This window comes from Oryctolagus cuniculus, chromosome 16 (genome assembly GCF_051225735.1).
Source record: "Oryctolagus cuniculus isolate XC-2025 breed Fujian yellow rabbit chromosome 16, ASM5122573v1, whole genome shotgun sequence".
Taxonomy (NCBI): domain Eukaryota; kingdom Metazoa; phylum Chordata; class Mammalia; order Lagomorpha; family Leporidae; genus Oryctolagus; species Oryctolagus cuniculus.
Genome location: NC_142882.1, coordinates 42491832 through 42518802, shown reverse-complemented (window position 1 = coordinate 42518802; position 26971 = coordinate 42491832). Strand labels below are relative to the sequence as shown.

The window sequence follows — 26971 nt, the reverse complement described above, 5'->3', positions numbered from 1 at the left end:
TAGGGTATTAACCTCAGAACCACTGAAATTTAACCTTGACGACCCCTGAAGATCATCTGCCCAACCTTCTTATAATTATCAATGAAAAAACTAAATCACAGAAAGACTGACTATTAATTTACTACCATTTTATCCAGCTGTGTCTAAATCCATGACTTCTGACTCACAGTATATCATGCTTTTTATTTTAGAAAAGCTATCTTAGGTTGTTTATACTGTTTCTTTTGTGGGCAAAAGAAAAGAAGGTGGACATTTGGCAGAGCTTTGCTGTCCAAAGTTGGAGTGCCTGGGTTTTCAGTCCTGGCTCTGCCTTTGATCCCAGCTTTCTGCTAATGCAGGCCCAGGAAGACAACAGGTAATGGCTCAAGTAGCTGGGTCCTTGCCTCCGATTTGGGAGCCCTGAATTGAGTCCCAAGCTCTTGGCTTCAACCTTGCCCAGTCCCAGCTGTTGCGGGACTGGAGAAGCTACTGGAGAACGAACCAGTAGATTGAAGATCTCTCTTGTGCTCTCTCTTTCTCTCTGTCTCTCTCTCTCTCTCTGTTTGTGTATCTACCCTTCAAATAAATGAAAATAAATAAAAATTATTAAAAAATAAATTAGCAATTTGTTACAGGGGATGTTAAAAACTCTAAGGAGTTTGTTTTTAATCTCTACCCTTAAAGCATTTTAAGTAGGCATTAAAATACAAAACCAAAATTAATTGTGAATTAAAAGAAATTTCAGCTTAAATGCTTTTTAAAATATATACATTCTAACCTTTAATAATAAGCTCTATCATAATGTTTTTACATTAGTAACATTATGAAAAATACAAAACAATAGTATTCCAAGAGAAAATAGATAGGTGCAAATTTGCAAGTCTTTGGAAGAGAACAGAATTCTAGAAAGAAAATGTTACCCTTGTCTTGCATAATATGCCTTTGCTCTGATCTTTTAACTAAATACCTGTGTGGGAACATAATTGTTTCTATATAAAGTGGAATTACATGAGAATTAAAATAGAATGAAGTGGGTTAAACTAGCTTGTAACTTTGAAGCAGGTACCCACTTTTGGATGCTCTTTGGACAGAATAATTTTAAAATTGGGAATATTTTATTGTGCACCAAAGTGACTCTATGGTTGTGTTGATTTAAAAAAATAAGATCTGCTTGCTCATTGCTTCACTTGTCATTGGGACTTGACTTGACTTTTACATGTTAAGGACAAACAGTCTAATAGTTGCCTTTTTGTTACTGGATTTTTTTTTTTTCCCTACAGATATAATTAATCAGTTCCCAATTCTCTTCCTTAAATTCTGGCTCGGAAACTTGTGTTCTACCTGTGTTCCTTTATCTTCTCAGTGATTATTACTCCTCTTCAATTTATTCTACTTGCTCTGTCTTTATAGAATTGCTATCATTTGAAAATTCAGTGTCTATGACAGAATCCTAAATTAATTTTGTCTTTTTCACATTTTCTCATTTTTCCTCTTCTATCTTTCATTTTACATCTGGGGCATCATTTACATTTTTTGACGACGGCCATCCCCTTCTTTTCTATCATACTTGTAACTTGGCAGAAAAACCATTTATTCTCTGCAGGATTGCAGTCTGTTCTAACTCATGGATTCAAGCTTTCCTTTAACTTACTACGTCTTCCATCCTCCCTTGTCTCCTTATATTGTTAGTTTCTTTCAAATTACTTTTTGGAAAGGATCTGAGGTTGGTGACACTGCGGGTGAGTGGGTGAAGTTTAAGTCTGGCTCCCTGGAGATCAAGTGTCTTTAAGGAGTCAGGACATGGACCGTCACACAATAGCTCTACCTGTGCTATTATACTCCTCTCAGCACATTTCCCAAGGACCAGGACTGTGAGCCCAGAACTCATGTGATTTGACTTTTGCTGGACTCAAAGATTTGCTCTTTGTTTGATGGTTGAGGGACAACGTGTGAGGGGTAGTACTTGAAGGGTTAATTTTTTTCCAGGTGGATTGATTACTCTTCTTCCAGTTCACAACCTTTTGTGTGAAAATCAGTACCTTTTGTCTTCTAATAGCTTGTTCGTATTCCTGAGTTAGTGTCTCAACAGCTTGTAGGTGTTTTTTCTTCTCTCATTGTCTTTGTGCTTATAGAATTATGCATATTTCTTACTGTTACTATCATGGTACATTAGAAGAAAGCCACCATAAATATATGTACTCAATATTTAATGTTTTCCCTCACTAAACTACAACTTTAAATTAGTAAGATGGAATTATCTCTAAAAATTAAAATTGTTGGCTCGTTCTCTTTTCTCCAGGGCTAAAGAAAAGTTTTAACCTTGACCAGGACTTGATTGAAATAGAAGGCATACAATAATGAGCCTTCCACTATATCTGGTATTTTTTTGTTATTGCTGTTATTTTTAACTAGAGCTTAAAATTCTCCAACTCTGTTCATAAGCAACAATGAACTCTTCTTAATGTGTTTTAAAATAAATTATGTAAACATTAGGCTTCTGTTTCAGGCAATAATGAGCCAGGTGTTTTCACACCTATGTTTCTACTAGAAACAACTAGGGAATTTAGAATGAATATATATAAATTTTAAGTATCTTGGAAGGTTTCTGAGAATTATCAGAGCCAGTTGGATTTGCAAGTCAAATTATTTTACTCCAGCCACCACTGCAGCCTCCCCGGGTTTGCATTCACAGGAAGCTATGATTGAAGTGGAGCTAGAACTCCAAACTTGGGGGATGGGAGCCCAGATTTTGCTGTTGTCTTTAAGTTATCAATTATCAAATAACTAAGAGGCTGCTAGCTGGGCAGTTTTCAGTAGTTATTTTTCAGCATGGCAAATAGAGCTGAATGCCCAAGAATTTCTAGTAGGTATAAGATTTCTAAGTGTGCTTTACAGTTGCATTTTCTTGATGACTGATGATGTGCAGTTTGATATATATTCATGGGCTACTCATATTTCATCCCATTTTGAAGCCTCTGCTCAAATTTTTGTCTCTTTCTTAATTGAGTTTTATAACTGAGCTATAGAATTTGTTGAATGTGTTCATATAGTATGAATCCTGAAAATGTTTTAAAATCTCTGGCTGGCATATTTATTTTTAAGAGTATTTGTATTTTTAAAGGGCATATGTTCTGATTATGATGCAGTTTAGTTCAATCTTTTTTTTCATTAATACTTCATGCTTTTTTGAGCCCACCATAAGAAGTGTTGGTTACCTAAATGGAGTAGAGATATTTTACTGTATTTTCTTCTAGAAGATAATTTAGCTTAAGATTAAAGTTTAAAAATGCTTTAAACTAATGTTTGTGTTTGGTGTGAGATAAGATTCAAGATGTTTCCCTTCATTCATGGATAACCACTTGTTCTTTTGTTAAAAAGACTTTTAAAAAGAGATTCAGGATGAGCATTTCTAACGTATAATTCAGATTTCACAAATGCCCCCATACCCACAACATTCTGAGCTCCAAAGTGATACCACAATTGAGGAATTCCACACAGACCTCTGCCGATGGATCACAGCCAAAGCGCAGGTGCAAAACACATGGTTTATTTAGTGACCCAAAGGCAAAAGACCCTCCCAGCCCTTTCAGCTAGGAAATACACAAGCTTTGTTTCATGAAAAAAAAATTAAAAATATTATACTAAGTTGCCTTCTAGCTATTTATACAGACAATCTATGGAAATGAATTTTGTTTAGATTTGGGTCTTATTTCTAAGATATTTCATTTTATATATATATTCAAATATTCCAAAAACTTTTAAAAAGATTTATTTATTTGAAAGGTGGAGTGTTGGGAGGGTGGTTGAGAAAGAGAGAAAGAGAGAGAGAGAGAGAGATCTTTCATTCACTAGTTCACTCCCCAAATGCCTGCAATAGCTAAGGCCAGGCCAGGCTGAAGCCACTAGCCAAAAGCTCTGTCATGATTTACCGTGTGGGTGGCAGGGACCCAAGTTCTTGGTCTGTTGTCTAGTGCCTCTCAGGTGGTCACAGGAAGTTGGGTCTGAAGCAGAGATGGGACTAGATCCCAGGCACTCTGATTTGTACCGTTGATGTTCCAAGCATTGGCTTAACCAACTTGTGTGCCACAGCATTTTCCACCTCCAAGATTTGGAAAAAAAAGCTTAAATTATGAAATACTTCTGGTCCAAACATTTTAGATAAGGGAATGTGGCAGCTGTACAGATAGCTAAGGAAGCAATAGAAAATTTAGATGTTGTAAACACTGCAGACATATAAAGGGTAATACAGATATTTTATGAATAAATTTATTCCAGTAAACTAAAAATTTAGATTTAAAAGACACTTTCATGGAAAACCACAATTTATTAAAATTTACCAAATAAAAAATTGAAAGTCCTAAAATTCTCATACTCATTAAGTAGACTGAATTCATAATATAAAAGTCACCTTCCAAATATCCAGGGCAAGATGTATTCTCCAGTGCATCACAATAAACATTAATTACAGTAATTCAAGCAGTAGTCACACAAGTCAGCTAGGTAATCATCCAGAGAACAGGAAGAGAGAAGGCTAGATATTCACAGTCAAGTCATCCATGTAAAGTGATCTACATAAAATATCAAGGTCCAAGTTATGATTATGTCAAGTATGTGGGTTTGATTTACCATTAGGAAACCAAGCATCTATTTTTCCACACCTAAGAGAATAAAGGAGAAACCATTTTTGATTATTTCAATAAAACAGAAGTGTTTGATCATATTCCACATTTGCTCTACCTATAATTAAAAACAAAAGATCTAGGGCCAGGATGTGGTGTGGGTGGGTTGAGCCACTGCCTACAGTGCCTGCATCCCATATGGGCACTGTTTGGAGTCCAGGCTGCTCCACTTCTGATCCAGCTCCCTGCTGATGCACCTGGGAAAGCATCAGAGGATGACCCTAGTGCTTGGGTCCCTACACCCACGTGCCAGGCCCAGAAGAACTCTTGGCTCCCAGCTTCAGATTGGCCTAGCTCCGGCCGTTGCGGAGTAAACCAGTGGATGGAAGACCTTGCTCTCTCTGTCCCTCCCTCTCTCTGCAACTCTGCCTTTCAAATAAATAAATAAAAATTTAAAAAAAAAATAACAATAAAACTCTTAGCTAACTAGAAACAATAAAGAGCTCCCTTAGTCTACATATGTTTATTTATTACAAACTTCCACCAATCTATTTCAGAATGAGATGTTGATGATTGTTCCATTGGGAATTGCTGTAAGTTTAAAACAAATTTGTTTTGGATATCATTGCCCATGGCAATGACAGGAAAAATGCATTGATTTTCTGAGGGTGGGAAAAGGAAGATATTAAAAATAATTGTTTATAGGCCAGCGTCGCGGCTCACTAGGCTAATCCTCCGCCTTGCGGCGCCGGCACACCGGGTTCTAGTCCCGGTTGGGGCGTCAGATTCTGTCCTGGTTGCCCCTCTTCCAGGCCAGCTCTCTGCTGTGGCCAGGGAGTGCAGTGGAGGATGGCCCAAGTGCTTGGGCCCTGCACCCCATGGGAGACCAGGATAAGTACCTGGCTCCTGCCATTGGATCAGCGTGGTGCGCCGGCCGCAGCACGCCAGCCATGATGGCCATTGGAGGGTGAACCAACGGCAAAGGAAGACCTTTCTCTCTGTCTCTCTCTCTCACTGTCCACTCTGCCTGTCAAAAAAAAAAATAATAATTGTTTATAGACTACATGATTATTTACCTTAAATTCCAAGATTATTTGCAGATAAATATTTGAAGCTATAAATGGACTTAGAATGATTTCTGACTATAAAGTAAAAATAGTTACCTGTATTTCTATATAACAAAAGCAGATAATAAGAAAATGAAAATTTTAAAACTTTATCATTTATATGCACTGAACATTTGAAAGGATTTTCACCAGAATGTCATGAAACAGAGAAATTAAGAAAGATTTAAATAAAGAGGAATTTAACATAGTAAAAGATTTTGAGACTCTGTACAATAAGTATTCTCCATAAATCTATAAATTCAGGGCATTCTCAACAGAAATTCAACAGGGATTTTGTTTGTTTGCTGATTGGGGGCAGAGTGGGGAGGTGATACACAAAATTTTTATGAGTATTGTGTATAAATGCAGAGGACAAGGCTAACCCACACCCTGGTGAACTAAATCACAGTATGTATTAGATTGCATGTGAAGGTATGTTTTTAAAGTTGTGACGGTGAAGACAGTGTGCACTGTTGCAGTAATAGACCAATAAACATTGGTACTGCACAGGGAATCTGGCAACTGATCCAAACACATGCGGATACCTGCTCATGACAAAGCCGGTTCTAAAGAACTAATAAGGATCATCATTCCAGTAATGAGCTCACACTTGGTTAACTGGATACCTACTACTGCTCTGTTGTCTAACAAATTGCCCCCACATTTTATGGCCTTAGACAATGGTACTACTTGTATTATCTCTCTAATTCTTGTATGTGGGTAAAACATTTTGATTAAAAAAAAAAAATTACCCAGGTAGCCTGGCTGCAGGTGTCAGGCAGGTACGACTACAGTCAAATAGGCTGGAGCTGGAGCAGAGGAGATCTGGAATATCCTGGGAATGTTTCAAAACTCCCCTGCACCCCTGATCTCTCTCATCTCAAGGTTGTCTTTGTCTTCCATGGTGGACAGTTTGAGATTGCAAACAGCTTTGGGACATTCGGATTGCTGACAAGGTGACTGTGTTCTCCAAATGCAAGTATTCCACTAAGTGAGGAAGAAACTGTCTCATCTGTTAGGATATTAGTTTCAGAAACAAGTGGAATGCCTTTGCCGCATTTTATTTAGTACAAGTGAAGACTTACCCTGATTGAAGAGATGTGGCTACAGACGCCCACCTGATGGGGGAAGTGGCAAGATAACGTGGGAGAAAAACATATGAGACTGCTGTTATTTTTAATCACTCTTTGAAAAATAAAATCTGTTACATATACAGAAAAAATTAAAATCATCTGCATCTCAAACCGTAAGGAAAATTTAACTCCAACGTTATCTAGGTGATAAATAAAGCAGGTCTTATGAAGGCTGATTTTTTTTTTGTACAACATGAATATTATACCACAAAGGTAAGGATTGATGAATTAATCCTTCTATTAAAATTATGATCTTCAATTCACAGAATGGTTGTATTCACAAAACAAAATGTCAAAACAGAGAGTTGGGAAAGAGTATGGTGTAGCATATGACCGAAAAGGGAACTTTGGTGAATCAGTAAATAATAATAACTAACTCTAAAGAAAATTGGGCAGGAACATTGAATAATCACTTCAAAAAAGTGAATATTTAGTTAGCCAATAAGCATATGAAAATCGTCTTCATCTTACTTGATATCAGGAGAATGTATATTACACTCCCAGTGGTACACTCCTGGGCTTCTACCAGGTCACATGGGAGGCAGTTGGCAATGGTCCGTGCTGCAGAGTAAGTGGAGCAGCTCAAATGGCCGTGGATTGTTGTTGAAGTCCAGTGTGCTGAAACCACTTTTGCTATCTGTTTGGCAGTCTCTACCAAAGGTAAACATTTGCAAATCCATGCCTATGTTGGTTTATAACCAACTGGTGAACGTTCACCTAGCGTAAAAGCCATTCACAAGGTTTGTGCCAGTAGTCTTTGAAATAGCCAAAGCATTGCTGCAAAGATCACACTGGAGACAACCTAAGAATTCCTTCAGCAGAATGAATCCTTTGTGATTTTATACACATAGAAATACTGTGCAGAGGAGAATATGAAAGAACTAACACCACCCACAAAAATAACAGGCAGTCACAAGTGGTGTTCAGTTAAGTGATACTAAAATTGAAAACAAGATATGAAGCAGTCACGGTGGTGGGTGGCACTGGGGAGGGGAGAGAAGAAGTGATTAGGGAACTTTAAGGGGTCTCTGGGGCTGGCATTGTGGTATGGCAGGTTGAGCCACTGCATGCAATGCCAGCATCCCATAAGGGCATCACGTTTGGTGCCGGCTGCTCCATTTCTAATCCAGCTCTCTGCTAATGCTCTGGGAAGGCAGTGGAAGATGGCGCAAGTCCTTGGGTCTCTGCCCCCACGTAGGAGACTTGGATGAAGCTCCTGGATCTTGGCTTCTGCCTGGCCCAGCACTGGCTATTCCAGACATGTGAGGAGTGAACCAGCAGATGGAAGATCTCCGTCTCTCTGTCTCTCCTTCTCTCCCTGTGGATCTGCCTTTCAAATAAAAAAAAAGCGGGGAGTTAGAAGGGTGGATCTCTGGTTAGTCATGTTCTCACCTTGGGTTTCCATAATGATAATGTTGACAGGTTCACTTGGGTAATTTGTTGAATATTTCTGTCCAGTGTTAGGACGCAATAAGGAATTCATTTTAAAGTCAGTTTTAAGTGCACAGTAATGATTAGGAAAGACAGAGAAACAGGTTTTTTTTAGGATTTATTTATTTATTTGAAAGGCAGTGTTACAGAGAGGCAGAGGCAGTGAAAGAGAGAGAGAGAGGAGGTCTTCCATCTGCTGGTTCACTCCCCAGATGGCCGGAACAACTGGAGCTGAGCTGGTTTGAAGCCAGGAGCCAATAACTTCTGAGTCTCCCATGTGGGTACAGGAGCCCAAGGACTTGGGCCATCTTCTACCACTTTGTCAGGCCATAGCAGAGAGCAGGATCAGAAGTGTAGCAGCTGGGACTTGAACCAGTGCTTGTATAGGATGCTGGCACTACAGGCGGTGGCTTTATCTATTATGCCATAGCACTGGCCCCACAGGCATATTTTTAATTGTTTTTTCTTAAGTCAGGTCATCATCAATTTCTCAATATAAATAATCACAGGGAGTCTTCTGGTGAGGCAGAGAACTAGGTATGAAAGCTACTTCTCCAGGAGCATTGAGCAAGTTAAGAACTAAATTAGTCTGGGAGAAAACCTATTGCTGCCTCTCTGTGGACAGACAGCACCTTTGGTGCCAATCCCTGGTCCAACTGGAGGCCCCTGATGTCCACAGTCTCTTCTGCAGCCCTTCCAATCCCCAGAATGGATTTTGTGCAACCTCTTTCCCTTGGGCCACTGGCCCCTGACTGATAACCTAAGCAATGCTTTTCTTTGGTGGGGTCTGGGCCGTGGGCACCCCACACCTGCTTCTGTATTTCTTGAAGCGCATGTGCCCATCAGGATCTACCAGTAGGCACAGGGGTACCATATATCCAAGCTGCGTAAGTTGTTTTAGTCATTTACCCCAGCAAGGATTAGTGAAACCACAGATGGCCATCCTTTTGAGCTGTTGGCTGGATCCTCAGAGGCCTCTGCTCATCCTTGGTCATGAACTTCTTCCCTTCCAGGAGTGGTATGTGAATTCTTGCCACCAACAAAGTTTTATATTTGTGACTTTGTTTACTCTTTGCTGCTGCATTGGAAAATCTTGAAATACCTAGATACATATTGTATAGTTTTTTCCCCTTCATTATGTTATTCTTTTGTTGAACAAATAAACAACATGGTTTGTAAATGGAGATATTTAAGTCTTTTGGCCTCTTTAACATTGTTTCCTTTAATTAAAAAAGTTTAATTATAGGGGGTGTGAACTAGTACAATCATTATGGAAGATAATATGGAGATAACTCAGAAATCTGAAAATAGATCTAACATATGTTCCTTACATTTTAGCCTTTGTTTGTGTCTTACTGTGGATAGAATATCATAATTAAATTGACAATATTTTTAGCCATATAGAAACTAATTTTAGATCTTATCAATAATTTTATGTTGAAGTTGGCAAAATAGTCATTAAATAAACAAATAATGGTTAATCTCAGATACATAATCAAAGTCTTGCTGTCATTGTACTTCCTAGTTTTTACTGTCTTTATTAATGTGAGATTTCAGTCTTTCAGATTCTTCAGGCAATTATACAAATGCAACGCAAATCCCCGCTTCCGCTCCCCTGTTTTCACAGCTGTATCGTTCTTCCCTGTTTATTTCCAGTGGCACCTGCAGCCCCTTCCACAGTGTCCTAGTGGAAGGAGTCACACAGGGGACCTCAGGCTGCCCAGGGACTTCAGTCCTGTGCTTTCCTGCATTCACTGGCACAGAACCAGCACTGTCTGTTTCCATATTTGATGGGTTCAAAGATTAGTCACCCCAGGCAGCTCCACCTAGATTCAAACAAATAAACCATTAATGCATCGAATGGGTCGACATCCTCCAGCAGAGAGAAAGCAGCCCTTGTTCTGCACCCAGTCTCTCCTGCACTACCGGGGGACCAGTCATAACCATGGCTTACATTTGCAGAGTGATCCATGGTTTTTGTTCCTGCCTGCCTTTCTTCCTTCGTTCCTTCCTTCCTTTTCCCTTTTTATTATTTCCTTCCTTCTTTATCTTTATTTACTTAAGAGAGAGAGAGAGAGAGAAACAGAGACAGAGAAAGCTCCCATCTGCTGGTCTACTTTCCAAATGCCTGAAATGACTTTGGCTGTCCCCGTCCGTGCCAGGAGCTGGGAATTCAATCCAGGTCTTGCACATGAGTAGCAGAGATCCAACCACTTGAGCCTCCACTGTTGTCTTCCAGGGTATTCATAAGCAGGAAGCTGGAATTAGGAGTCACAGCCAGGACTCAAACCCAGGCACCCCAATGTGAGATGCAGGTTTCCTGCATGGTGTCTTAACTGCTATGCCAAATCTCCACTCTTGTGCAGTTTTCAACATGTGCATGTGGTGTGCACCACCCCACTTTCATAGCAGATGTGTGTCTTGTGGCATGATGATTATTCCTGTGGCACAGACAAAAATAAGTGTTTGACAAAGCTCATGTGTTAGTGAACGATGTGTTCCAAATTATCCTTGGTTTGCAAAATTCCTAATCTTTGCTTTTCCTTATCTTCTCTTCCCTTTAACATCTAGGCTCTGACTGCTTCAATTTCTCTTCTGCTGTTTATGAGCTGACATTCAGTGATCTTACAATAAAGAATTTGAATGAACCAGAGCATTTGTTAGTGTTTCCTAGATGTAAACACAATCTCGTAGACTTTTATATCTAATATCCAGTGTGTTTTTTAACTGATAAAGTTCATTTTCAGTTAGTTTACAAACTTATCTCACATATTAATTGCTTTAGTGGGGATTTAGTATTTGTTTCCAAGAGAAGCTAAATTTTAAAGACTGTTTTAAACCAGTCTTGATCTTGCTCACCTGTCGTCTTTCTTTCACTCTTTTTTTTATTCAGTTATGTTTCGCCTTTATGACACCGATGGGAACGGCTTCCTCGACAGTTCGGTAATTTTTTTCTTCAGATTTTCTGTGAAAATTTGAAAGCAGCTTCTTCTGGGAAAATGCAATGAATAAATTTATGGCTGTTACCACTGCAGGCACTCTTTATATAATTTGCATGCACTTGCACAGGGTTTCTATCATTTGGTTTTTTGAAAGAGTGATCTTCGCAAACTGTTAAGATTACCGTTGTTCTGTGCAATCATTTTGCTACAAAACACGACTTTTTCTTTTCCTGCTCTGAACTTAAGTAACAAAGGCAGACTCCAACCTTGTCTGAATAAAACATAAGAGGAACTTGAGACCATTGATCTAGAAAGACAGAAAAACTATCAGTGACATTTGACACTAAGGAAAAGACAGGGAATATCAATAGAATTCAAAGGAATTTTAAAGTCAGTTTAATTATTATTTTCTCACTTTGAAATTTATCTCCACTGTTAAAAGAGGTCAATATATTTATAGATTGCTTTAAAAGACTTCCTTTGCTAAACTATCTATCCCAATTTTATATGTAGTCTATACTGCACAGATTTAGCTATAAATAGAATGGAGGAAAAAAAAGTCATCCCTTATGGTTAACTGAAGGAGAAAATAAAGTCCCTTGTACTCATAAGAGCTGGAATCCCTGAGAGCTCTCCTAGTTGTGGAAGTCAAATTTGGTTTCAGAGCAGAAATCAGAATCTGCTGTGAACGACCATTTCAGGTCCCATCCAATAATCGAGTGTATCTTTGGTGATAACATGGTTCGTGTATTCTGTTCTTTCCTATTCGATGAAGGAAAAATAAGAATGTTAATCAAAGAACAAGTGTCAGATTCTGGACGTTTTTGAAGTACACAGGTATATTTTTTAAAAAAATGTTTCAATGCAATGAACACTAAATGAGATAAAGATTATCTCTGATAATGAGTGAGTTTCTCTCTTTAGTTGTGGGAACTCTGTATGGCAGAGTTAAAACAGGGTTTTCCAAGCAAGGCAGTTAGGTTGGAGTTATTTATGTAGCAGTAAATAGGAGAAAATGATGTGAGCTTCGCTAGAGTGAAATAAAAACGTGTAGTTCCTGCTCTAGGAGATGGCCACCACTCTGAACTCATGCTCCAAGTCTCGCATTCCTTATGTTTAAGTTTTAGTGATTTTTCAAATGCTGTTATTTTTAAGTGCTTGGTAGTCTAGTTTTCCATCAAGGAATAAGAAGTCACATGATAAATTTGTTCACTCTCTGGTACCATTACACCGTGAGGGACTTTTATTTCTTCTAGATATTTCAATATGCTGATTGTAGCACTTATGACTCCACTAATGCAAATTATATGTTAATGGTGGTTTGTTTTCTTTAATGTTTCATTTTAATTAAATTAAAATGACGTTTTTTTACTAGGCTTTTAGCCATGGGTTGGCAGCTGATTTGAAAATTCAGTCAAGTGCTTTTTTTGGTCTCTGGCCATTCTTTATTAACATATATAGTAAATTACTTGCAATATTTACATCCATATTCCCAATATTGAACAATGAGTTGGGAATGTATAGATTTGTTTGTGGTTAAATTAGTCTTTGTGTGTAATTAGAAGTCTGAATCTAATTGCTGGAGTCTTCACCACACAATCTACTGCCCTGTATATTTCCTTCAATATCAGGTTCAAATTGTACCTTCTGAAGCCATTTGCTGTGGTACTTTTACATTGTGACAGTTCACCTATGGGAGGCAAAGCAAAAAATAGGTCATTTGAAGCACGACCACTATCTTTGATAAGAATAAGAATTAATGTTTCTTGATCACTTCTAACATTCTTTACAGCAAGATAAATTCATAAAATAGCATGTCTAATCTTTGCAGGAGCTCTGTGAGCCAGTGGAGATTAGATTCTTCCTAATAGTGATACAGAAACTGAGTCTGGGAGAGCTTAAATAACTTCTCTCATGGCACAAGCCCAGATACCAGCCAACCAAAAAAAGGTTGTTTTCTTAATATTATATCCAGGGGCCTTGACCCTCACAATCCATTAAGGCACAGACACAGTAGGTGAGTGATTGGTACCACATGCATGCACACACAAAGTACACACATATACACAGACATACATACACAATGCTACCAGGTTTCAGAATTTGCCCATCTCTGATAACTGCATTTGTGTTCGTTTATTTCCAGGGCAACCTATTTAACCTAAGTAGAAAATTCAAGGTTGTCGTTTTTGGAGAGAAGGAGTGAGCTTTCGTCAGTTCTCAGAGACATCAGTGCCCCCTCCCTAGACAACCTCTGTTATGACACGTGCTTGTCCATTCCAAGAGCACTGATGACTACATGTATATTACATAGCCTTTTCAGTGGAAGCATGTTTGATTAGCATACTTTCAGTATTTCTTATATTTTAACTTACACTGTAAAACAGCCCTTTTAAAATTATGTAACATCTAAATTTAAAATGACAAGCATTTTACAAAACTGCATTTAATCTTTTCTGGAGATACTTATAGGAAAAATAAAACATTCAATATCTATGTATAAAATATTTTATTTTTTTTCGCCAAGACATATGTATTTAGCTAACTGTTCTTCGGAGAGTCGACAAGTGAGCAGAGTAGTTTGAAAATTCAAACTGAAATCCTATCTTCTCACAAAAGAAACTCTACATATACTTAACCTCTGAACCTTGAACCTGAACATTTTCTATCACAGCAAACTGTCCCAAGAAAGGACTAGAACAGTCAATATACACTCTCAGTGTATCTGAGTAAAAATAAACCTCACACACTTCCTTCCACCCCTCCACATCTGTTCCCAGGGTAATCAGAGTCTAGCAAATCACCGACATGACAATGCACTCTTTCTTTCGCCAAGACTTCCTTCTCCTGGAAGGAAAGGGTTCCTGGTGTGGCTGTGCCCTCTCGTGGTGATGATCTCTAGGACAAGTACAGAAACGGCAGAGTCAGCTCTCTTCATTCTGTAGTTTATCAGACCTTGAAGATTTGAGTTATGTATACATAAAAGACACCTTCAGCAAGTTCATGGAAAATGTGGTTTTTTTTCCAAAACTGTATAAGAATTTCAGATCTTTTTGCACCAAACTGATGTTTAAGGCCATTTTCCTTGTACTTTTTGACATCTTTTCATATCATTTTATATGTGTGATTATGTAGAATATATTATTTGTATGTGAGATATAAATATATAATATTTACATGTGGGATGATATGGAATTGATGTTATGACTCACCCAAGATGTTGAGGTCCATATTGGACATAACAGTGCCTGTAATCCTGAAGTGTTAAGAACTTGCTAACGGTTTGTATTCATCTCTCTCTCTCTCTTCCCCTCGTGCCCCCCAGGAACTAGAAAACATCATCAGTCAAATGATGCATGTTGCCGAGTACCTCGAGTGGGACGTCACGGAACTGAACCCAGTAGGTATAGGAATGACTTGATGTTGGCTAGATTTTGGAAGTCCCCTCGCTTTTTTTTATTTTTGCATTTTCTGGGACCCATGTACATTATTCTTATTTGGCTCTTTCTTTTGATGACTCTCTGATTTCTAATCAGAAGTCAAAGTGTATTCTCAACTACATAATTAGGTGCAGGAGGTATTCTGAAGCTATTGGCAGTAACTCTGGCCTTCTTCTTCATGGGACTTATTTGGAGTGATGATAAGTGACACTTATCAGTAGAGAAAGCTGATGATGGGCATGCCAGAATCAAGCCATGCCTTCAAGAAGATGACAGTCGTTTTCTATGCCTGGTGCATTGTGTTACCTTGTGAGAATGCATTAGTTAACACTAGAAACTCTTTGAGGAAAATCCACTAGTTTCATCATTTTCCAGGTGAATAAATTAAGACCAAATATGTTAAAATCACTTGCCCCAAACTCGTTAGTTACATGGTTTTTTAATCAAGTTATTTAAAGAAGTGACACTTACAATGCTTGTAAGAATTCAGAGCTTCTTATTTTAGGAACATTTGTATCAAAATTCCCAAATTATTCAAGTGTCTATTAAACATATTTAATTAGAAAGTTTGACTTTGGTCACAAGTAATATTTAGGGGGAAGAGTTGATCAGAGCAACTGATCTCACTGTGTTATGGAAACTATATTTTACAAAATGGACATGAATAAAGCAAATGCAAACCAATTTTATGTTAAAAAGCTTGTATTTCATATGCATTCAAGGAACCAATTTTTAGCCACGGTTGGTGTTTATGCCGTCAACAGGCATGATGTTGTGGGGACTGTGTGTTGCAGGAGCTCTGAGAACATTTCCCTTCCTTTGTAAGCTAAAGCCAGGGAAGTTCAAGCCACTTACAAAGGAGGGCCCTGCTTTTACAGTGGTGAGGATTTTCCCAGCGTCAGCTCAGCTGCTCTCGATGCGATTGCACCTGCTGGATGCATAGAGTGATTGGCAGATGTGAGTCACAGGTTGCAGTTGGTATCTGCAATGCCAAAGTAGATAGTAGCATGCATTTAACTTTCTATGTCATTCACCTTGTTCCTATTCTCCCTGAAATCAAGGGGATGTCTATGGGTTTTGTTGCATAGTTTGGGTGTGTTCATCTCAGTTTCCCCCCAAGGCTATTGACAGTGATCTCCCTTTGACAATGATCCATGTGTCCATTAAGCCCACTTGTGCTCACTGGAGTTTGAGGAAAGGAGAACGATTTTTTTTTTCCCTATCAGCTTTCAAAGCAGATATGGAAACAATTGACCTTCCAGAAAAAAAGGTTTCTGTGAAGGACGGCTGCAGATTGAGGAGGAGGGGAACCTGGGTGCTCCGAGAGAGTCAGTGGCTGGGCAGCCTGGCCAGGACAAATACCTGCTGGACACGTGAGGAGTGGACGATGGCGTCACGTGTCACCTGTGTTCCTGAGAAGTCGGCCACGCTGCTGGTGGATTGAACAGCAGTGGTTGAGACCACAGTAGTACCATGAGCGCTGTGTTTGCTGCCGCGCCAACCACTGCACCTTGATGCTCGAGCAGCTCTGAGCACGCCAAACAAACGTGCACGTTGCCAGAGTCCTCGGTGTCTGTAATAAAGAGAAGCAAACACGTGGGGCAGTCACAGTGCCTAGGGAAGACTGGGATGTCCTTGGAAGGAGATTGTATCAAACTCACCTAAGCCCAGATGTTAGATTTATTAGGTGCAAAAGGGAAGCATCAGAAACCAATGCACTCATGCACAGTTTTGTTTGTCTTATTCACCAGCATGGTCTCAAGGGACAGGACATGTACCATTTTTTTTAAGTCACATTTTGCCAAATTCTAAATGATTTCTCCTATCCTTTACTTTGTGGATAATGAAATAATTATTCCAGCATCTGCCACCCCCTTGCACCCCCTTGCTTTTTTTTTTTTTTTTTTTTTTTGGTTCCAAATGTCTCCTTCTACCCGCAGGCCAGTTTATTGCTATGAAAGGACGTAATCTGCTTTTCCACCAAGCACAGGAGTCCTTCTCCCCAAACTTCAAGCACAGCATTGATTCCGCCTCTTCTGATCTTTCTTCTGATGCTCTTTGCATTTCTTTCTTCTGCCAAGTTGATTAGAATTTGCAAGTGATACAAGAACAGTAGGCTCTTTGCTCTTTAGGGTTCTCACTACGTTTGCCCTCTCAGTGCCTTTTGATGGAAGTAATTTGCCTTCCTCGTGGCCAAAAGCAATATGGTCCAAAAACGTATAAGTCGCCATTACTTGCAGCAAACAGTACAAAACAATGCTGTGTATGCCAGGGGTTCTTCTGTTGAGCATAGATTAGCTGATGTCGTGCTCACGGAAGCCCTCAGAAGGGGGTGCCAGTATTGTCTTTATGCCACAGAGAGGTAAACATATCAGAAACAAGCACCATGAGGAACATTTCTGGACATTACATGTGAGTCATCTTTACAAAAAAGTCTGGGGGTGGACATGTGCTCTAGGGACTAACACACAAGCATCCCGTATCAGAGTGCTGAGATGCCACACTGCTCCCAGCTGCTGGCCCTAGCTTCGGCCTCATGCACACCCTAAGGAACAATCCTGATGGCTCAAGTGACTGAATTCCTGCCATCCACCCAGGAGACCTGAATTACTTCGCTGGGTCCCAGCTTCTGACCCAGCCCAGCCCTGGCCGTTTCAGGCATTTGGGGGAGTGAATGAACTGCTGGGAACTCTTTTTGTCTCTGCTTCTGTTTGTTCTCTCTCTTTGTCTTTGTGCCTTTCAAATAAAAAACTAGTTCGGTTTTTCAAAAGATAAAATGTATCTAATCAGATAACAGTTGGATCATTTAACTTCTCCAGTATCTGGAGTTCTCACAAGCACTTAATCTTTGCTTAAGTTAATGAATTCAGTTAATTTGCTCCAATGTTTTCTAGGATATATAGGAATTGAACAGAATAGCCCTGAGAAAGTAGTTAAAGATCACTTTCACACTTAAAGTTACTTTTTTGAGTCAACTGTGGTGCTCACTGGAAAAACATTAAAACGTTATGTGCCTGCTTCTTGGAGTTGATCAAGGTGACTGGGATTAGTGATGGGTCGAGTTACCAAGACGTTTTCCTCAAATGTCCACGTAGGTGTCAGACAATCTGTTACGAACAATTCAGAGGTGCTGCATTGTATGGCATTTATTTACTGATCCACGGCAAGTGTGTCTTCATCTCCACCCTTCCAGATACTTCATGAAATGATGGAGGAGATTGACTATGACCACGATGGCACCGTGTCCCTGGAGGAATGGATCCAAGGAGGGATGACCACCATCCCACTGCTCGTGCTCCTGGGCTTGGAAAACGTGAGCTGGGTCTCGTGGGAAGGGTGGGTGACAAGACAGTGGGGTTCTGAGTTGCACCTGCTGATTAGGAATGGATCTGGCCATTTCCTCCATGAAAAGTGGAGTGAGTGCCTGCAGTATGCCATGAAGCTATTTTACAGTCACTCCTGGTGAAGCAGTTCTTGCCACAGACATACTGATTCAGTGTCGGTATTAACTTAGGATTTACCTCTTTTGAATTCCTTTACTTAAATGGTGCAATTAAAACAAAATCACTGGTCTTCTCACATCATGTAATGCAAGAAGCACCCTACATAATTGCATTCTTTGTTCATTGTGGTGCTCTTTTCCCTTCATTGCCTCCTCCCTGTGAAAATACTGTATTTATTAACAAACAATTCTTGGAAGAGGCAAGTGTATATCCAAGGTGGTTGGTAGACTCTCTGAAAAATTGCACATTTTTTTATGTATCAGCAACTAGTCAGACTCACAATTCTAAGCCTGTTGAAACTTTTCTTGTATCAGCACCTCTAATAGCAATTAAATACTATTTGGGGTATGAACCAGATCAGCCTAAGGTCACTCTGTGCTGTAAGAGTGACCTGGAAACAAAATTTTGCTGACCCAGCCTTGAAGGGAATTTCAGTCATTTTTCATTTAAAAATCGATCGGGTCAATAATCAGGACAGCGTTTTGTACTTAGCATTAATGGTTAAGCCCAAAGCCACTGTGATGTGTGTCGAGAACCACAGAGCCTGTGAGTGGGGTGCTTCCATGCTAGAAAGCACCATGACGTATATCATATTTAGAGTTTTGAGATGCAAGAACATGCGTCCGTCACTTTGCTGTTGAACCTACAATTTTTCATACTTTTTGCTGCAGGCAAAGATGATCTGGGAGATTCAAGACTACACCACCATTACTCAACATACTCAGTATTTAAAAATCAGCTCTCAAGGATTTGCACGGCCTGTGTTTGTAAACATGAGTGCATCTGAAAGTGTGATTTGCATGAATACATCTGGGGGCTTTAAGAGAAGCACAAATCAGCTTTAGGAATATACAGTTGGGCTTACAAAGTAGAAAAATCTACAGCTTAGGAATAAATAAGTGGGTTTCAAGAGCTCAGCATTTCTTTCTTTCTTTCTTTTTTCTCTTTTTAACCTATATCTTCAAATTCTTTTACAGTTAGTTTACCCTTACCCTTCATAAGGTGCATGCCATCTTAGAAATGATCAGAGGAAGGATAATAAGACACTGATAGGCTAGGTATAAGAAATTGCACTTAAATAATTTCTTAAAACTAAAGGTAATAGGGGCAGGGTTTGGAGCAGTGGTTAACCCACAACATGCAATACCCACATCCCAAAGCGCCTGTGTTTGGGGCCTAGCTCTGCTTCTGATTTCAGCTTCCACTACTGTGCACCTTGTGAGGTGGTGCTGGTGGCTCAAGTACTTGGGTCTCTGTAACCCATGCAGGAGACGTGGATTGAGTTCCTAGCTCTTGGCTTCAGCCTGGCCCATCAAAGCTGTTGGGGGATTTGAATGGAAGATCTCTCTCTTTCTCTTCCTATCTCCCTCTACTTCTCTATCTACACCTTTCAAGTAAATAAAAATTACTTGAAAGTAAATAAAAATTATAAGAAAAATAAAAGATAATTAATATAAATTGCATTGTTCACAAATACATATTTCTGAACTTTGGAAAATTAATGAAACAATGTTTCTTTGTAGCCAGTGCTTTGATGGGACAAGTCAGGTAGTAGGTTTTTTGTTTAATTGTTCAGCATACCTTGTGAAAAAAGCATAATGTAAAGAAAAGTATTGAGAGAAAAAATTTGGAAAAAGAAAATGGGTGAAATGTTAACACATTAAGGGTTAGTGAATATTGGGGTCCCCAAATGGTTGTCAGATTATTCTAGTATAGAAGTTCCAATAATAATGGTGTCCCAGAAGGGAGCTATATATTTTGAAGCTTAAGTTTGTATATTTTTAGTATTTATGGAAATCGAGGATGAGAGATGGAGACAACATACAGAAAACTATGGTGAGCAGGAGGTTTAATCACCTCCATTTTAAATATCACAGAAACATTTTGGGATGTTTTTCCTTTTGGATATTATTTTATAAATAATTTACATTTAGCTTATGGAGTTTTTAAAGACTATGGATAATTTCGTTCACAAACTTACATAGCTATAACCCTAAGTTAAACAAATGACAGTTTCTAGCATGACAATAAGCCTTTTCAGTTGATGGAAATATTGGCTTTTAATGTGAACTCTGTTAGTTTTACATAATTTTCTTCAGAATTACATTTATCCTTTATGTTCTTTGTAAAAAGAGATTGTTTGATGCTCAATAGGGCAAGTCAATTCAGGATTTCAGAACAGTAATCAGGACTGTGTTCCCACTCCCTGCCACTAGATGGCAGAGCTACATTGTTTAACGTTTGAGGGCACCTTGACTCAGGAGATTGGCGTTTTACCTGCTAGAGCAAATCTGAAAGGACTTTCCTTTTTTTTTTTCAGGTATTTAAGAAAAAAAAAAAGCCAACCATATTTTGAGTTGTCTTTTGATAAAATATAAAAGCCCTGTAATTATTAATAATGATCAAAAACCAGAGCTTCCATTTGCTTTAAGCATTTTTTTTTTAAGATTTATTTATTATTTGAAAAGCAGAGTTACAGAAAGAAAGAAGAAAGAGAGAGAGAGAGATGAAGAGATGGGGAGGGGGGTCTTCCATTCACTAACGCACTCCTCAAATGGCCACATTGACTGAGCCAGACTGAAGCCAGGAGCCAGGAGCTTCTTCCAGGTCTCCCATGTGTGTGCAGGACCCAAGCACCTGGGCCATCGTCGCTGCTTTCCCAGGCACATTTGAAGGGATATGGATCAGAAGTGGAGCAGCCGAGACTCGAACTGTATGGGATGCTGTTGCTGCAGGCCGAGGTTTAACTCGCTGTGCCACAGCGTGGGCCCCTGGGTTGGACAGTTTTTAATGCTAAGACATTGAGAGTGTTTTTGAAGAGCAGGATGGCACCAGGATAACTGAGTGATGAGGGATGTTTCTGGTAATTGAGATTTCTTTCGTTTCTTTGGACAGCCCATGTGCTGTGTTAGTACCTACAGAGAATGTGCTCTATGCTGCCTCTTCCTTGCCTTTGGCTTGTTAATTTGGAAACCAAGAACCTGCAGCTTGGGGCTGGCCTTGTATTATAGAGCCTGCCTTGTTAGGCTGCCCTATCTATTCTTGTCTCTTGTCAGTTATGAGCTCGGGGAGCAGAGATTCTAATTGATAGTGCATGTTAGATACCACAGTGGAATGAGGAGCCTGAGGTAGATTACACAATCCACAAGGCCGTCCTGGGAGACTACTCTTCACTTCTCATGACAGCCACAACAGCTATGGTTTCATGGCCGGATATTTGTCCCCGTCAACATCACACCCAAAGCTACTCCATTTTAAATGGGGCCTGTTTCAGTGCCCAAACCAGCAGTGGAGATGATGATGACTTGGTTATTATTGTTCACCAAAAATTAGGGCATAAATCTTGTCTTTTCTCTCATAAATAAACAGGTCAGATACAGCATGTCATTGAATGTTGATCTTTTCATCATTAAATGACCTCCTCATCATCGGCCGTATTCCATGAATTGGCAGTTAAGAAGAGCCCGATATTGAATGCTTAGGTTTATGTCAACATTGCTCAACTCTGTGGGTATAGCACAAAAGCAATCCCAAAAATTATGCAAATGGACCGGCCAAGCCAGTTCCAATAAAACTTTATTCAGAAAAAAAAACAAGCTGCTGCCCAAATTTAGCCCAATACCAATGGCCAGTCTGTTTTATATACTGATTTGTCATTCTAAAAACACTCAGCTTTCATTGAGTTGTTGTTGTTGTGTTTTTGTTTTTTTTTTTGTTTTGTTTTTTTTTGTTTTGTTTGTTTGTTTGTTTGTTTGTTTTGACAGGCGGAGTGGACAGTGAGAGAGAGAGAGACAGAGAGAAAGGTCTTCCTTTTGCCATTGGTTCACCCTCCAATGGCCGCCACGGCTGGCGTGCTGCGGCCGGCACATCGCGCTGATCCAAAGGCAGGAGCCAGGTGCTTCCTCCTGGTCTCCCATGGGGTGCAGGGCCCAAGCACTTGGGCCATCCTCCACTGCACTCCCTGGCCACAGCAGAGAGCAGGCCTGGAAGAGGGACAACCGGGACAGAATCCGGCGCCCCAACCAGGACTAGAACCCGGAGTGCCAGCGCCGCAAGGTGGAGGATTAGCCTAGTGAGCCGCAGCACCGGCCTCATTGAGTTTTAATAATCGTTCAGCAGAAGAGAAGCTAATTCCCTTTTACTAAGTGCAAGCAGAGCACCCAGGCAAGACAAGAGGACAGGATGAGACAGGAAGGAGAGAGCAGGGAGCAGAGAACTCATCCAATCTGTTCTACCTCAGCTCAGCTCTGTCATTTAGCGCCAAGCCCTTGCTCTTTCTGGAAAAATGTCAGTTCTAGTGCTCTTTCCCATCAAGCATTTCTTGTCCTAGATGAACAAACAAACAAACAAAAAAAAACACTTTGAGTCCTGAGATCTATGACCTTGGATCATGATTAGAAAATTTATAGTAAATTTCCTTCATTCATATTTTCATGAAATCTATTGAACATATAAGCATATACGTTGCAAGTGAGGGTACCTTAACTTCGTTGTGGCTTGGAGTGGTCATGTCTAACCTCAATGGTTTTTTAATGAATTTGTATTTCACTCTTATAGAAGTGCTCCAAGAATCCTGCTCTTTTCCCTGTCTATAATTTAAGTGTTGCTTTTGATTGAGATTTGGAATGTATGTGTGTACCTGAATCAACAAAGCACAATGAGAGATGTTCTCTGGTGAAATCTCTGAGCCATGGCAAGTAGAAGGTGTTTTATTTTTCATGGACTAAATTATATGTGGAAAGCTGATATTTCATCCTCCAATTTTTAAAATTTCAGTTTGGTTAAGAGTTTTGTTCTACTGTCTACACACTTCTCACACTAGAAAAGGGCTGTCAGACTAAATAAATACAAGGATTCTTTAGAATCAGATTAGATGGTTCCAGAAAAATGACTACAGCGTTAGAGCTGCTGATCTGCATTTAAGCATCAGGGACAAGAGGAACCCAGGATAGCCTAAGAATATGTGTTTGTGATATGGGCAGTCGATGGCAACTCCATTTAGAATTTTAAGTCTTTGTATTGTCTTTGCCTGGAACTAGCAACCCATTGCTTTATCCAAAAACAGAGTTTCTTTCTTATTGTTATACTTTTTTTTTGGAAACCTGAACAAAAAAGTGAACTTGAGGCCCCTTATTATTTAGTGAGTTGCAAGGAATTTACACCAATAGCTCTTCTATGTGATAAGCTAAGGAACAAAGCCAGATATGGAGACAGGAGTTGGAATGGCAGTGGAATTTTACCTTCAGATGAGATCTTCTGAAAAAAAGGTGTTATTGATACTCACCCCAACTCACTTGGCCATTATATGGAACTTTGGAAGTACTTAAGGAAACCCTTCAACTTTGGAATTCACCAATATAGTGAAAAGCACTTGTTGAAGTCATAAAGTGCCTTCCCATTGAAACATGCCTCTGGTTTCTGGGAAATTAAGAGACATGGAATAATGTAGTGCTTTTTCCCAGTACAGACTAGCCTAGGGAGCATTGAGCTTTTCTCTGTCATCAGCACACAACTTATCTGCTTCATTATAATATGCAGTGTTATACGCAGTAGCGAAAAGAAGTGAGCAAACATTTTATGCAATGCAGTGCAGTGAATCTGCAAGTAGGCATCTCAGTTCCCATGGCAGAGACATGGGGATGGTCCATAACTAAACCCAGTAATGGTGACAATATTTGCTGTTTTTGGAACACCAGTCTCCCAAGGAGCTAAATTAACTTCACAGGTATTATATGATGAAACATCACACCATGGATCATTTTATTAGACAGGAAGATAAGAAGAAAGGTGAAATAGCTCGTTCACATTTTCATAGTGGACTAGGTATCAAACTATCTGGATTCCTTGTTCATTTTCCTTTTTATAAAAAATGCATTCCTCTCTTGGCAATAAATATTTTTTATTTGCAATGGAAGTACCATGTTCCTTGGCTGACAGAGAAGGCTTCCCCAGCCCCCTCTTAAGTTTAGAAATCTAAATAAGACAAACAAGACAAGACATGAAAACACAGAACTGGGGTCTAATTTGCACTGCTGAGAAGTCGTTGGCTCCTGGTTTCAATTTCTTCCCTTGAAGAAGTCACATCCATATTTCATCCCGTGCATATTTTGGCAGTGTATCCAACTAAGAGCTATAAAGCTATTTAATTTGTTTTTTGGTAAAGCATTTCATGCCTGGGTAATGGATTTGTACATCCATTGTGGCCTGTAACATGGCTAAGTGTTCTGATTGACAGAACACCCACGTTCAGACTTGTTTATTTTTTGATAAGGAAAATGCCAGCTAACTTAGTCCATATGTGCTCTTCAACGAAATGAAGCTTATTCACACATAATGGACAGTCATTTAAAAATAAAAAGACAGCCCATAGGCACAGTAATACATAGGAAAATTATATTTTTCCCTTTACCCTTTTATTTAAACATATCTTTAAGCATGTAACTGCTTCTTTTTAAGTCTATTAATTTGTTTCTTTAAAAAAACAACTGCACATTTCAGCCTTTCAGCTTAAGTTTTTGTTGTATTTGAAGAAACAGAAATTTTACAATATAGGTTGCTTGGCATATAGAGGAAAGTTGAACATATAAAATATCCTATCCATAGTGTGAAGCTACCAGACACCCATACAAGATTCACCCACACAAGAACTGGATTCGTAAATTATCTTGCAGAACCAATGTATTATGTTTTGGAAGAAAATGGAAGCACGTATTGCATGAGGTTCTCTGCAGGGTGCCTTTTCCAGAGCTGCTTTTGTTGGCAAGGGACCGGGGTCAGGATCACTGCCACGAGGGTCTAAGACGTAACCCTGCTTGCAAGTTCAGGTGCTAGCTTCCCACCCTCCCAAAGATGCTGGAGAGATGTGAGGCTCCTGGGTCAGACACAGTGGACTTCCATTACTCACAGCAAAGGAAACAGCAGAAGCTTCATGACTGAGCCAGTTGCCTCCAAGTCTCATGGGGACAATGAGATGTAACCCAAGCACAGCATCAGAACTCAGAATCTCTGGCTAGGGAAATTAAATCTGTTACAGCGTGCAGAAAACATGCCTGCTTAGCCTTTGCTGGGAAGGGACAGATTATCAGTGTTAAACTGGGGAGTTAGTGAGTCCTCCCTCTTTGCTGGAGAGAGACCCATCATGGTAGTGCAAGGCTTTGTTACTCAGATTATCTTTGAAAAACAGAGCCAGGCCCAAAAGACAGTGCCCCTGTTAACAAAACCTGCCGAAATTCATGAGACCTACAGAAAATTATCTCCTGGGAAGCATTTTCATTCTGCAAGTTTGACATTTCTTGTTCTAATGTAAGAATTGGTTAATCTAGATTTTCTCTAGTATTTCAAATCCCGTGGCTCATCTTTTGACTGGGAATAGAATAATAACTGTTAATATTTTAGTATCAAGAGAAAAAAAGAAGACCTGGACATGATAATCTTGTCCCATGGCTACGTAATTAGGATTAGTTCCCAGCACATAGTTGTCGCTCCCCCTCTTCATGGAGGAACGACACTGAACCCTGCGCTGTTCTTTTGTCTGCTCGGCCCTCCCCGGGTTTGCTGCTGGTTCTTCCCGGGTTGGCTGCCGTCCCTCCACCTCCGTGGAAGGGCGGTTCCCCCTGCCACATTCCCCACTTCCGCGGGGGAGCAGCACACCACCGGCCGGCTCTCTCGGGGGCTGCACAGGTGTTCCTTCAGATGTTCCCCTTAGATGTTCCCTGGTGCATGTTGTCTCTCTCCTCCTTTATAGTCCTCTTCCACCAATCCCAACTCTGCTACCCACACGCCGAGCATGCTGCTCTCCTCCAATCAGGAGCAGGTCCCACAGTTTATTGGTTGAACTGGAGGCAGCTGTGTAGAAGCTGTTTCCCTTCTCAGCGCCATATTGTGGGAGAGCAGATGCATAGAATAAGTCTTAATTCCAGTAACTTAGTCTAGTCCAAGTTGCTCCCAGTTGCTCCCCACAATAGTGAGTGCTCAAAAATTTTTAGGTGAATGTATTCTAAGAAATGTTATTATTTAGCTAACCTGAAAATTATTATCTATAATAGTTTTAATAGAATACCCATAAATGATGTCATAAGTGTGTTTGAGTTTTGTGTGGTTTAGTAAGTAAAATACAGAGAATAAATATTAGTGGACAAACTGATATTAATAAAGGTAATGAAATATACTTACTTCATTTAATATTTTCACTTCCTTGTAAAAAATTTAAGTAGTTTTGTAAGTATTACTTCATTATGTTTCAATCTTGGACACCACAGATGTGGTTAAATAACCATCAGAGCAGGAGCTCTTACAGTCTTATACAAAGTCTTAGAATAATAAATGATAATTGTAGTATTTTGGCTACAGCGTGAATTTAATCAGAACTCAAGTATCTGATATGGCAAATAGCTGTGGTGATTGTGAGAACTGAGTATAGTAATACAATTTTAATATTTTATCACCTTTCTCCAATATTAATATCATTCCTGCTTTACAAAGGAGTGATAAAACGGCAAATATAATTCAGTTCCTTAAAACTATTTAGCTTTTGGGACAGGTGCTTGGCCTGCTGTGAGGGAGCTGGTTAGGATGCTCATATCAGCGTTCCTGGGGTCAATGCCAGCACCTCTCCTGACTCCAGTTTCTTGCTCATGAAGACTTTGCAAGGCAACAATGATGGCTCAAGTAATGATGGAGTTCCTGCTATCCTGTTCCCAGCTCCCAGCTCCAGCCTCTTGGTTGCCATGGGTTGTATCTCTCTCTCTCTCTCCCAAAGTAAGCACACACACACACAAAGTGTAGATCTTACATTGCACTACTTCAGCCATACAAGAAT

At 39.7% G+C, this 26971-nt stretch overlaps 1 protein-coding gene across 13 annotated transcripts in view; it reads left to right on the top strand.

Annotated features, from left to right (window-relative positions):
* Positions 1-26971, top strand: part of DGKB (diacylglycerol kinase beta) — a 781129-nt gene that overhangs the window by 222454 nt on the left and 531704 nt on the right. For all 13 annotated transcript variants that reach the window (XM_089315158.1, XM_089315157.1, XM_089315159.1 and 10 more), the window contains 3 exons: positions 11162-11211; positions 14536-14610; positions 17844-17963. In XM_089315158.1, coding sequence (XP_089171284.1) covers positions 11162-11211; positions 14536-14610; positions 17844-17963 — 245 coding nt within the window. The remainder of the gene's footprint in view (positions 1-11161; positions 11212-14535; positions 14611-17843; positions 17964-26971) is intronic.